Below are 13,578 nucleotides of genomic sequence, written 5' to 3' on the forward strand. Positions count from 1 at the left end.
CCAAAATAAGGTATAAATAGTATGTTTGCTGTGGATTATGGTTTGAAGGTGGATGGATGGATGGATGGATGGATGGATGGATGGATGGATGGATAGATAGATGCAGGGGTATTGTTAGGCCTATTTTAGGGGGCACTTTTGACCCTGCCTGTCACGCCTGGCTCGTATGATCCTCCTGTGTGCCACGCCCCCCTCGTTAACCTCATGTGAATCCCCGATGTTACCATCTTGTTGTTTCATTAAGTCCTGTGTATTTAAGTCCACGTCAGTGTGTATCCCCAGTTCCGTCATTAATGTCTTAGCGTAGCATGAACTCCTGTCTTGCCTTGTATGCCTCTCCATCTCCCGATTAAAGTCCCCTTTCCCGGATTCTGCGTCTCCTTTGCCTGCTTCCTGGGTCCGTGCCCCGCTCGCTGTGACACTGCCTATCCATTCATCTCAAACTACGCCCCTAAATGGATGGCTCTGGCCTTTTCATGATGTGGCCATACTGTACATAATATGCCTAAATAATGGAGAAAACTATCATTGCAGAAACCTAAGTAAGTATACTAAAATACAAGTTAAATACAAGGCATTTATTGGATCTTTCAAATAAAACTAACACAACCTTGTCGATCCAATTTATTGTCAACTGGACTCATAATCTATTGCTAGTTGCCAGATCCCTCTCATTGTCCGATGCTTTTTCACACTTTTCACTGACTTGCCTGGTGGTTTGAATATTTTCCAGGTATGTTCCCTCACAGGCATAAGAATTCACTTTAAAACGAAAGTGATTAGTTTTACAAGTTACCATCTGGGGCAGCTAAATAGACTATGGACTTTCAGATCATCCCTTGTAGCCTTTATAAGATACCCCAAAGCCTTTAGAGTGCTATCTACATTCTGTGTCTTTGCTTGTTCCTCTTTCCCATGAGGAACTTTGCTGTTGTTCTGTTTGTAAAGTACGCAAGATCATCAAAAATGCTTGAGACACAGTACTGCTGGAGAGCCATCACAGCCTGATTTATGATTGAGATTGCGAAACTCGGGAGTTATCATCATTCAAAGCTCTATTGCTGGCTGTGCTAAACACAGATATAACCCATTTGTGGAATCAGGCCAGTTAAACATATTGCATTGCTGGCAACTTTTGCTGCTTCAAAAGGAAGTTTGGCGCTCACACACAAGTTATGTTGTGTTTTTCCTCTCTCCTTACTTGCTTAAAATAAGCAATTGTTTTTTCATTTTTTTCACCAATCTGTCCATGCTTTGTGTGGGTGTGTGGTGAATGACCCTATCTCTGACTTGACCTACAGTTCATGACTGAATATGTTAGTGACACTGAAGTCAATCTCACACCCACCAACCCATATAAATGACCAGTTACCTGCTAGGCAAACACGGGCATACAAACACTGATGTACGTCTCTCATTCACACATACTGTGTTATGGGACTGCTGACTTGTGAGCCTTTTTGTTTTAGTCGCTCTGTTGGAGGAGTCCGTGGGCGGTCATAAAAGCACACAGGAATTCTGTATGTGTCATTCTCCAAGGCCATGGCTGTCATCATGGCCCTCCCTTTTAAGGAAAGTGTCATACCTCCACTGTACTGGCACAAATATAGGATTCCATGTGCTTGTGTTGTGAGACAAGGTTTTGGTATAAGTAATTAACCAGACATGCTGTGAGGTCACTGAGGTCTTGTTGAAATGTTTGAAATGTCATATGCACCTAGGAATCTCTTGCATAACTCTTATGGCTTCCTGGTTGAAAACTCTCCCCCCCCCCCCCCCCCCCCTCCCACCAGGGGGACCTCCTGTACGCATCACACATGCCAATGTCGACGCCACATGTTTGATGCTTCCTATGAAATCTTCACTTTTAATCAAAGTGAATCTTGCATGTCAGACCCTGGGCCTTTGTAGACGTTGAGTATACATTGTACCAAAGGCCCGTTTGATCTCTTCCTCTTAGTTCATTATCGTCGTCACCCACAGAGGTCCTGACATCATCCCACTGGGCATTTTTTCATATTATTTATGAAATGACACACTTGCATTATCTTGTTACCGGGGAAGAGTTAACTGGAAAAGAAATATGATCAAGAGATACTACTAACGAAAAAAAAAAACAGGATGTGTGGAAGTAATGAAATTGTTGCAGAAAATTCCACCTTCTACGAAGTCTCGCTGTTCTCCTCTCAGAAACAGCGCTGTCAGCACTTATTTATGGACTGTACTTGGTTCTGGCTATCAACATATTCACATCATTGCACAAAGATAAATTAACAGTGGTGTAAAGTCGCGAAGTACATGTACTTAATCACTGTACTTAAATAGGTTTTTAAGTTGTTGCAACTTTTACTTTCACTTTGCTATTGTACAACATTGAATTGTAATAGTAATTAATTGTTCTCAGTTATAAAATCTCACTTGTGTTTTTTCTAGTTCTCTGTGTTTGCTTGAACGTAAAATGTGAGGAGTGCCTACTATGACTTATGCAGACTGCACAACTAAATTAAAACTAAATTAATAGTTGTCTCTAATGGTCACAATACAGGGAATACATTAGTAACTTTCCTTTCCCCATTACTTTTTCCTTGTTCTTTGCTGCAAAGATCCAAAGATTGATAAGGGGCAGGGTTGATTTCCTAAGTTGGAGTGCATATATTAATCAGTTTAACCAAAGCTGCAGTTCCAGGGCTCTGCATACGGCATAAATGTGATTTTCTGTGGGTTAGTCGTGGTGTGTCATGGGCCCTATTCTTATTCTTCCAGACAAATAATCCACATTTTTGTGTTTGGAGTCTGTTCTGTTTCATATTGTGAGATTTTTTTCTCGAGGGTTGTTTGTTGTGTTTCTTACATCAAGCCTTTTCCCATTTACGGGGAAATTATGGCGTGGAAATTTTTAACTGAGGTTTGTCTTTTTTCAACACGTATGAATCCTCTTGGGGTGTAAATCATTGGCCCCAAATCAATTTGATTTCATTACGATTGCATCAGAAATTGTTAATTTCTACCGCAATTTGATTTGGTTAATCGATTATTTTGATAACCTAATTTCAAACTTTCACTGAAAAAAATAGGACAATTAATTAATTATGCAGTATAACTGGAATTCAAAGAAAGTAAAGAAAGTAGAACCCCTGGACAAAAATCTTATTGTGATATTAAACAGGGAAAACAAGCCTGTGTAAATTGTTAAAAAGGCAAATGTACCGATATATTTTAATGTAATTGTGCTGATGTTGATAATCGGCTATCCTATCCGATGGATCCCAAAAGCACTGTGGAGATGAGCATTCTGTGCTACATAGCAGGGAAGTTTCTCAAAACATGGTAATGCAAAGGTCATCAGGTAGTGTTAGCTCTGACTTTTCAAATTGACATGCATGTAGCATCATGATTATGTTCTGATACTTTACATTTTCTTTGTTTGTAATTCTGTAGTACGTCTGCTGGTTATTTTTGAATCAATATGGTGTCTTTGAAAGTTACATATACAGACGCTCCTCTACTTACGAACTTTCAACTTACGAACTTTCAGACATAGGAATGAAGAGGACTGACTGTAAGTCCAAACTGTGTTCATTTGGGCTCCCGTTTTCTGTCCACATCAATTTTTTTTTTCCTGCTTCTTCAGGCCGCTACTCCCGCCGCGCAGCAGTGTAGCCTGCGTACGCCCAGCATCCTATTTCTTTGTACTTGTGTATACCCTTAAAATGACGTTGAATAATGACTTACGAACATTTCAAGTTATGAACGGCCGTTCGGAATGTATCTCATTCGTTGTAGAATAGTAGAGGAGCGTCTGTACTTGTGTGCATATGTGTGCATTAGAGATGAAATGAAATGAATTAATATCACGCCTACAGTGACCAAAATTATCGCGGTTATCAGTATTGTCACAGTATTTTTAAAATTTGCTGAAAATGTTCAAAAAGAACCAAAACACAATTTTATTTTTATTTTTTTTATTGAAAAGCATTAATAAAATTTGCAGCACTTAAATCAGCAATTAAAACTAATAACACAGCCTATTTCTCATGTAGACCGCTTCAAATGTGCATTAACGTTAAGAATATCTGGAGCACTGTCACTGCCTTTTCAGCGACACAAAGCAAACCCACGTTGCATGCTGCATCTACACACTTGCGTCTGGGAGACTGTTGCTAACTTTGGTTGATATTGGACCGTATTTAACGTGAGTTTTTGAAAGCACGGTAATCAACCACCGTTTCATGATAATAATTTTAAAAAGTGATAGTAATAATCAGGAATTTTACTGTGGTTTATCATGACACCGGTAACCATTTCATCCTCATCCTGCATAAGACGTATCAACATCTGCCTCACTAGTATGTACAGTACATTCATTGGGCACTTTATTAGGTGCAGCTAGCTAGTACAACGTGGGAGCCACTTTTCGCCTCCAGAACCACATTAAGGGTAGATGAGTTGTGCATTCAGAGAAACCTTTCTGCACAGCACTGCGTTGGGAGCTTTGCACTTGTGGCCTTCCTGTTAGCTCTAACGAGTCTCACAGGTCTACCTATTAAATTATTCACCGAGTGCAAGTCTCTTTTGATCAAACGTGGTGTCGTTTTTTGTGTGTTTGCCTGTCTGCATCAAATGGGCTCAGGGATGACAGAGGATCTATCTACTTGGCTCTTCTTGCTGAGCAGATGCAGAAAATTATGGGATTTGAGGGTTCTGGCGAGGAGTAGTTTTACTGACCGTTGTTTCTTGTGCCTGATAAAATGGCAGGTGGGGTTTTCAGAGGTGGGTGGAGCTTGGGGGAAGCCATGGGAACACTGGGGTGATTCCAGTCATCTGACGAAATGACCAGTGACAGGCTTCTCTCCCACTGCTATAGCTGAGGCAACATTGCAAAATTATTTCCACCCGGCAGCGCTGTTTCACAGGGAGAGAGGCTGACTATGCTGGCGGAGACCCTCTCCACATCACCTGAAGTGGGAAGGCCTACGTGAGTGGAATCAGCACACTGTCAGCTTCAGGAATCTTCACCTCCTGGGATTATACTTGGCTAAACTGCAATCTCTAAATTGTTGAGATGACATTGTAATCAGATAGAGGAGACTATTTCCCTCTTAATCTTTGCTCCTCGTTTAAATGCCATGGGTAATAGAATACCAAGATGCTGTTACATTTTATTTGCTGGAATAAGGTCCATATATTGCCCAGTCCATCACCATGATCCCTAATGAATATATTTTGGAGGTTGGAGAGGTGCACTATACCTCCTGCATTATCACTTGTTGAGTTGTTTGGTTGTATTGGAGGACAGGCTAATTAAAGATGAAGGCACTGGCATTTGTGGTGCTGCTGTCATGATAGTGAATGGAATCAGTACAGATCTGAGGCACATGTATCAGTGGTGCGACATCCGCTGTTTCCTGTGGCTGTGAGTGAGAGTGGCCATGACACCAAAACATGGATTGACTCATTCAAATCTTAAACAGTGTTCATGCCATCCTTCTAGTTACAGCCTGTCTGCATCTTCTCCAAAATCACAATGTACTTGTCTTAAGCAGAATGCAGGCTTTTCTGTTTCCAATTCAAAATGCAGCTCCCTTCATAACTTAATCAGCATGCAGTCCTTTCCAAAAGTTTTCAAATAAGCGATTGTGTGTTTAGCTTCGGACCAAACAGAAAAGTACGATTAAAGATGCTGGAGGCTTTGCAGGAGAGCATGTGCTTTTTCAAGTGGGTTTATCACCGTTTGTTCCAGAGGTAATACAGTGTATATAAATCCGAAGATGTTATAGTTTAATTCTTTTGGAAGCTGCAAGTGATTTAGATGAAACTGTGCTGTACTTCTGACTGAAAATAAATTGCCAGGTTTGTCACTGGGCAGTTTTGGATCTAAAATATTTGTAAATTGCTTATCTGTACTGTGGGAAAGCTGGTCTAAGGTTTATTCAGTCCACTGAATTTATGATGAATTCTAGCAAGTTTTGACATCAAACCCAATGTGCATCCACATATTAGCAATTAAAATGAGCTGGATACTAGTGATATACTCAGAGGGTCTCAATGGTGACCCACTGCATCTTCCGTAATTCCCTGCCACATGCAAGAGTGCTAATTATTCATTGTGTTCCAGTAGCTTCTCATCATCAGCGTTGGCCAAATAGCCAGTTTGTGTTCTCGTCCATCATCCCACTGCGGAGGCTGTATGTAATCAACCGTTGAGCTGTGACAAAAAAACATGCACACAGATTTAAGGGTTATATTACCGAATCCGACATAACATACAAAGTTAGTCAGAAAGTTTTTGTTATGTTGTGCTCTTTATCATCATGGAGTGCCTTTTCTGAAAATTGCAAAGCAACAAGAAAGCTAAAACCACACTTGTCCTTTTTAATTTGGCCAGCCTTGTATTCATAGCTGTCCTATAGCTTATATTTTTAAAGCAAAGTACTGATCTAATTAGCAGGATGGAAATCGTAAGGCTGAAGTATTCAAAGAATTCACGAGACTGAATTCTGTCAACTTGCAGTGCGATTCACTCAATTTGTAATGCGAGGTTTCTTCTGAGGGCTGAGGGTCTCGAAGCAGCTACCGGGGGCTAGGGGCTGTGCACCAGGCAGTCTGTCACAGTGGCTCCCAATTTGTAGTTATGCTGCTTTGTCAGTGGGGTATTGTGCTGATTAGACCTAAAACACTTGAAAACAAGCATAAAATATTCGTTAAGAGAAGCAATCCCTTAACTCAGCCTAAATTTAGCCTGCAGACGAGCATTTTGACCATCTACAGATCACTTCTGAGTGGGTTGTCTTCCTCTAGAGGTTTCTGTCAGACACATAGTTTTCGTCTCCTGGTGGAACAGTTCCCCTGGCTTCTTGCTAAGCAGACTCAGGCATGGAAACTCTGGAGAATGTTTTTTGGTTAATATATTGTTCCTTTGTAGCCTTCTTCTTAATGTAATGCTATTTATTATTACTTTGTGACTGCTTATTCACGGCAGAGTTTTACGGACTAAGCTTTGTTATGCAAGGACCCAAAATAACAACGTGTACAATATTCTACATACACCCACCTTACGCTGCACATTTCAATGGCCATTACAAGAAAAGCAAATCATTAAATTAATCCAACATGTGCTTTCAGGTAATGCATCACCCATACAAATTTCAGAACTGCTCTGAATTATTTCATCACAATTACATAAACGATGTAGAGGGAAAATGGCAGTTTTTGACAGCATGGAGGAGGACAGTGCAACTTGTGTTAGACAGTTTATGGCTTGCTTCGGGTGCCTGGTCAATGAAAAAGAACCTTTATAAATTTCTAACCATTGTCTAGATTGATGTATTTATAGAAAATCTATTGTGAGAATTCTTTCAGCCAGAACAGCAAATGGAACTATGTGACAATTCAATTTTACAGGGAGATTTTCTTTGTTATGCGATGGTACAAGGTGAATGTTACATAACTGCAAACACGAAAATAAAAACACCATTTTGACAGAAGACCTGTTGGGTTACCGAGGAAAAGAAAAAACAAAAATAAATTATCTTTTTGGGAACGAGGGACAAGCAGCCCCTCCCCCTTTAGTATTAAAAAGAAAATAATTTAATCAAGTTAAACATCTGCGTTATCCAAAATAACTAATATTTTTTCATGGTAAACCAAAATTACTATAAGTTGATTTTTCCTATTCAATTCTCATCTGCAAATCCTCTGAGAAATGCAGATTCTTTTATGAATAAATAGCAACAAATTGCTTTAAGTCACTCAAAACCTCAAAAGATTATTTATTTTTTTACATTCTCACTCAAAGATCACCCCAGTAATCTGGTTTAATATTACATACTCCTTGTCTGGGAATGCAGATGTTCTTAGATGTGAGCGCCGTGTGATAACTCTGTTTGTTTACACCTAGTTCTTTGACTCATTGCAAAAACATGGACAGAATTGCATGAACATCTGCTCTATGAAAATATTTAATCATCTAGTCAGTTTTCTAAAGAAATGTACACTACAGTATATCTAACTCAGTTTTCTGTTGATTTAATCAATAAAACATGGATTGACCTCATAATTTATATTCCAGGTTTGTGCATATATGGCAATATGTATAATTATTTGACGTGTGTCTATGAAATACCATATGCAAAATAGTCTTCAAAAATAGTCTAAAAAAGGATTTTTTAAATATATAATTATATTTTTATATTAGATTTACACAAATCTTTGTTTTAATTAAATCAGGGGTGTCAAACTCCAGTCCTGGGGGGCCGGAGCCCTGTGTATCTTAGTTCTTTCCCTGTTCCACCATAAATGATTCAGCTCAAAAGCTGTGTGGTAATTAGCACAAGGAGTTGCAAGGAGTTGAATCAGGTGTGTTAAATGAGGGGAAACCAAAAACTGTACAGGGCTCCGGCCATCCAGGACTGGAGTTTGATACCTGTGAATTAAATGATGCATGATGGATTACAGAGTAGGTGAGAACCTTTCTCAGGCTATTAAGACACAACCTTTCACTGCCGTTGTGATAGTTTTCATTAGTAATTTCTTCTACTGTTATGTACTTTCGTTAGTCGTTCCCTTTAGTCTTACCGAGATGCCTACCAGCACTGAGAAAAGCCGTCCTTGTCAGAAACATCCCATAATTGGCCTGCTAGGGGAGAATGGAGGTAACTCCAGTTCACCTTTATATATTTTGCCATGCGCTCTTTTTTTCACCGCCAGACGCTGATGCAGTGAGAAGGCCTCGGTGTCCAGCTCCCTGTCCCTGTCCTGGCTGTCGCCGGCAGCAGCAGATGTGGCCCCTGCCAGGCTGTCGTACACAGTGGGCATTATGATAAAGCTGAACCGATGATCTCTCTAGCACTAAACAACTCTGGGAGACCAGATTGAGCAATTTTGCCCATTTTTCAGCACAGGAGACATGGCTGTCAAGTGGCTGCGAAAGAATTGAGGGAGCTTGTGCAGCTCCGGCTGCCCTCACTGCAGTATCGCAGATCATCTCAGATCGAACCGACACATTTAGGGAATCACTCGACCTTTTAATGATCTGATTGTTTATTTCTGTCCACTTAAGGGCTCATACTGTAAGTTTATAAGGCAATTAAGGAGTGTTATTAGTAGCCCAGGCACTGTGTGACACAGTGGTAAATTTACATGGGGGGAGGGCCCTATGCAAATTGAGTTTTAGGGAACCCACTCCGCTTTTTTCCCACAATGCTGTACAGTAGTTGTTGACCGGGGTGGGGGGCAGTTAAGTCCATGCAAGTGCCCCCGGTGACAGCCATTACTGTTGCACTATTCAGCAAAAATTTCTTTCACTGATATATTTGTATAAAAGTAATAGATGAATCGAAGTAGATGCAGTGTCAGATTTTTATGGGCCGAATGGTTCTTTTCAGGTCAGGGTGTATGTGGTACAGTAAACGTATTTTAAATAGACGCTGGGATCAGTGATAAAAGTTTTCATACACACATGTGGACCTGCAAAATGAAATTTTAAAAAGTAATTTTTGGAGCAGAACCCGGACTCTCCTTTCCTTCAGACATGATTCCAGGTTACGTCGTGGAGGCCGCCCCTTGAGCTCTATTAAAGCATAAACTGAAATGTCATTGGCTAACATTCATCCGAGGTTTACAAATAACATTTTGAAGTGGCAGGGACATCGGATGGGCAAACCTTGGCAGATTCAAGAGACACAGCACTTGACACTGTTCGTTGATCACATAAAACTATATGTAACACTGGGTGGAGGGTGGGGGGGGGAGCAAGGTGACATTGTGTCAGGGAGCCCAGAATTTCAAGGTACACCCCTACCAAGTGGCAACCTGTACAATCTGAAAAATCCCAGAAATGCAAGGTGACTCAGCGCAGCCTGTGCATGTTAAATGTGCCCAGTGTTCTGTCATGTCCCCTCATCTCTTCTTAGGAGGCCTTTATGATTCCAACATGAAATCTACCTCTCGGCCAGAAACAGCAAGCCCTGTTTCCTTTAGGCCAGTGTTTCCCAAACTTTCTTCTGTTGCGCCACACTATTTACTATGAAAAAAATCAGACATCACAAAATAACCGGTTTTGCCATTTACTGGGCATTGACCCATATCTATGAATGCCAGTATGCTAACAGCAGACAAGTATAGGCTATATTTTTTGTTACTTTTGAATGCAGTTATGTTGCACTGTGTGCAAGGTGTGATTGACTATTAGGTGGATGCGATTGCAATAGGATCGACCATTAAAGATGGTATCAGATGGATGAAAGTGCAACAGTTTTTTTTTATTAGAATAGTTTAGAAATAATAACTAATTATTATTAATACAATAAAAAAAATTTATATGGATTTCTCCTTCGGCAGACGTGGGCGGTTCTCACAGCACACTGTTTGGGAAACAGGGATTTAGACCGATCGCATGAAATGACCAAGAGCATTTCAGAAAGTGAGATGGGGAGATTGATGATGCCTCACAAGGGAGGAGGGATCTCCAGCAGACTGTCATTGTTGTGGACTGTGGGACTCCATGTTCTCTAGCCTCTTGCAGTGTGCAGTGAGGATTCACGGTGAGGAAGAAGTTTCCAGAGTCATTAGAGCTGAGGCGTGAAACCAGCTCAGCCTTTAGCTCCTCAGGCTGTGTCTGAATCCTACGGCTATTCTGGCTGCATTTCACTGACTGAATGTGAATCTCTCTCTTATTGCTATTGTCATTTTCTGCCAAACTTCTTCCAAGTTTATTTCCTGAAATAAGAGGAGCTATAGTATGGCAGTGACCGTTAAATGGAATGTCAGTAAATACTATATGTGTGACATATGAGCAATAGCTTTTTTAGGTTTTATAGTGCCTACAGTGGGTAAAAGTCATCGGGAGCCCCCTTCATTGAGGGAATTTTCTAGAAACATCGTGTGTGCAAAGCCTCCAACGTTATGGAGGACCTCTCCCAGCTTCCCCATGGTCCCTTTGTTTTACTTGCAGAAAAATGTTCGGAGGGCAGAAGGAAAAATGATTAGTTCAGAGAGGTAATCAGTTTGTAGAGCAGGTGGGTCCAAGCAACTAAAGGAGGTGGGACCAAAACATCTGATTGGTCGGTCCCACATCCTCTAGTTGCTTGGACCCACCTCCTCTACAATCTGATTTGTTATCTCTCTGAACCAATCATTTTCGCTTCTGCTCTCAGAACATTTTTCTGTAAGTAAAACTCAGGAGTACAGGAGTATCCAAGCCAGTTCTGGCAGCTTTTCCCACAGCTTCTTCCCTGAGAGAAGTAATACCCTGCAGCCCACCTTACCCCCTACTCATTCCTAAGAACACTCAGCCCCACCACACCTCCCTTTAAGCAGTGTGGCAACCCTCCCATCACTGCAAGTGTGTGTTGCACTGTGGTCCGGGAGGAATGCTATTTCGTGTCACTAAATACTTGTATATGCATGGTATGACGGTAAAGCCTTCTTGCCTTGACTTTTCTATATATAAGAACATGTGAGCTGAGCCATTTGTCTTCTGTGTGGCAACATGCATTTATTCCATGGAAAGAGGATGAAAACCCTTGCTCGGTGGTTAATTGTGTTTTAGATTGCTCCTGTCCAAGTCATTTACCTGACCGTGGTGAATCATGTGATACTGCTGTAACACTGCCTTGGTGGGGGCTGTAACGGCAGGTGCAGGTAGCATAAAGGGCATGGTTGTCTCATCTAAAGATGCCCTTGAGAAAATAATGCTCACGTGTGTGGTTTGTGTACATACATGCCACATGGGAGTTTTACTTACACAAAAATGTTCTAAGGGCAGAACTAAAAATGATTGGTTCACAGAGATAACCAATGTCTCGGCTCCACCTCCTCCACTTGCTTGGATCCACTTCCTCTATAATCTGAAAGGTCGTCTCTCTGAACCAGTCTTTTTCTGTTCTGTCCTCAGAACATTTTGTGCAAGTAAAACTCCCACTAGCACATGTATGTGATTGTCGGGGCAAGCAGACATGGTACAGCAGTATTTGGAGGACTAGTGTATTTCTTGCAAGGGTGCTTTTGTGGTATTCAGGGGTGGATCAAATTGCGGTGGAAAATGAATGTGAAATGTGTGCTGGAATGAAGTGCTGCCCAGAGAGATCCTGACTTTGTGAAATGATATCAAGCGTGCTGATAAGACTTTATCTGCACTACAGCCTCTGCAGCATGCTTGATCACACAGCTTATGGTGATCGTCTCCCCTGAGGCTTGAAGCGGACCAGAATCTCAAACCTCATTTAAAACTCACCCACTGAAGGTTCCACACCTGCCCCCATCAGAGCCCTCAATCTCATAACCAGATTACTCTGCCTGCCCTGTGCGCTATTCTAATAAAGTACAAATTTAATGCATACATTAATCTCTCTGTATGACTGTGAATCGCAATCTCAAAGTGTGATATGACTGTTTAACGGTTGAGCAAAAAAAATGGGGACCTGTAGGGGGAAGAGATAGAGAACAGCAGTAAGATATCATTTATACTTTTTGGCAAAACATTACAGACTAAGAATCTTTTATGTCTAAAAATAAGAGCACCCTGTCTGAATGTCTGAGCAGAGGTCAGCATCCTGCCTTGACTCTTACTCCCTTTCCTAATAAGGAGAGGGCCAATTGACCAAGAGCAGACGGCAGGTTCAAAGAGAGAGCGATTCTGTGTCCAGCTTGTCAGGACGACCTCTGCAACCCCAACTGTCACTTTCTGTTCTTTCCCCCTCCCTGTCTGTTCTCTTCCCCTTTCATCCACTCCACTGCATACCCCCCCAGAGGGATTCCTGGGAAGAAGTGCGGCACCATTATTTTCACGGCGGAGGAGCTGAGTAACTGCCGGGTGAGTGCCCAGACTGGCAGCACTCCACTCTGCAAGGTCGTCCAGCACTGCCATGCGGAGAAAGGAGGAGGGAAGGGTGTGCCATGTTGGTCAGGGGACACAGCATCTCACTGCAGGGACAGTTCTCTCACAGTGCTTGCCAAAATCCACACGGGGACCAAATTCCACGCCATACTGCCCATTCACCATTTCAGTAAAAGTGATATTTATAACTTAGGAATTGCTGTAATTGTCTTTCAGGTGGTTCATTGCAACTAGGGATACGGTATAATGCAAATCAAATAAATATGCAATCGTCTAAATTGCAACCACTTGTTCAGGTCAGGGTAGCAGGAACTCTGGGGGGCTGTCTTAGGAAGCACAGGGCCTCAGGGGTCTCCCTGTACAGGATACCAGTCTAAGGCAGAGCTAACATTTTGTGAAATATTTTATAATATTTTTAATATTAACAAAAATAATCTATGTGTGTCCCAGTAAAACTACAGATTAAACAAAAGTTTAATTTCAGGTTTAGAAAATAAAAGTATCTTTCCCCGTTGCAGGCTACTTTTTGCATCACTACAGCAAATACACTATGGCTAGTCTCTGCCAAATCCTCAAGCTGTACGACGGGTCCCAGCGCTGTCGGTCTCACCATTGTCAATGTCATGACGGTGACACAGCCAGACAGCAGACAAAAGCCAACTTACGGGCTGAGAAGGAGAAATTTAAAAAAGAAAAGCAGATGAAAGTCTGCTCCTCTCTGTGAATCCCTCCGGGGCTCACTT

At 41.5% G+C, this 13,578-nt stretch overlaps 1 protein-coding gene across 1 annotated transcript in view; it reads left to right on the plus strand.

Annotated features, from left to right (window-relative positions):
- Positions 1-13,578, plus strand: part of LOC125744618 (copine-9-like) — a 76,672-nt gene that overhangs the window by 41,191 nt on the left and 21,903 nt on the right. Inside the window, exon 7 of the mRNA XM_049016620.1 lies at positions 12,748-12,811. Coding sequence (XP_048872577.1) covers positions 12,748-12,811 — 64 coding nt within the window. The remainder of the gene's footprint in view (positions 1-12,747; positions 12,812-13,578) is intronic.

Source organism: Brienomyrus brachyistius, chromosome 6, assembly GCF_023856365.1.
Source record: "Brienomyrus brachyistius isolate T26 chromosome 6, BBRACH_0.4, whole genome shotgun sequence".
Classification (NCBI taxonomy): Eukaryota; Metazoa; Chordata; class Actinopteri; order Osteoglossiformes; family Mormyridae; genus Brienomyrus; species Brienomyrus brachyistius.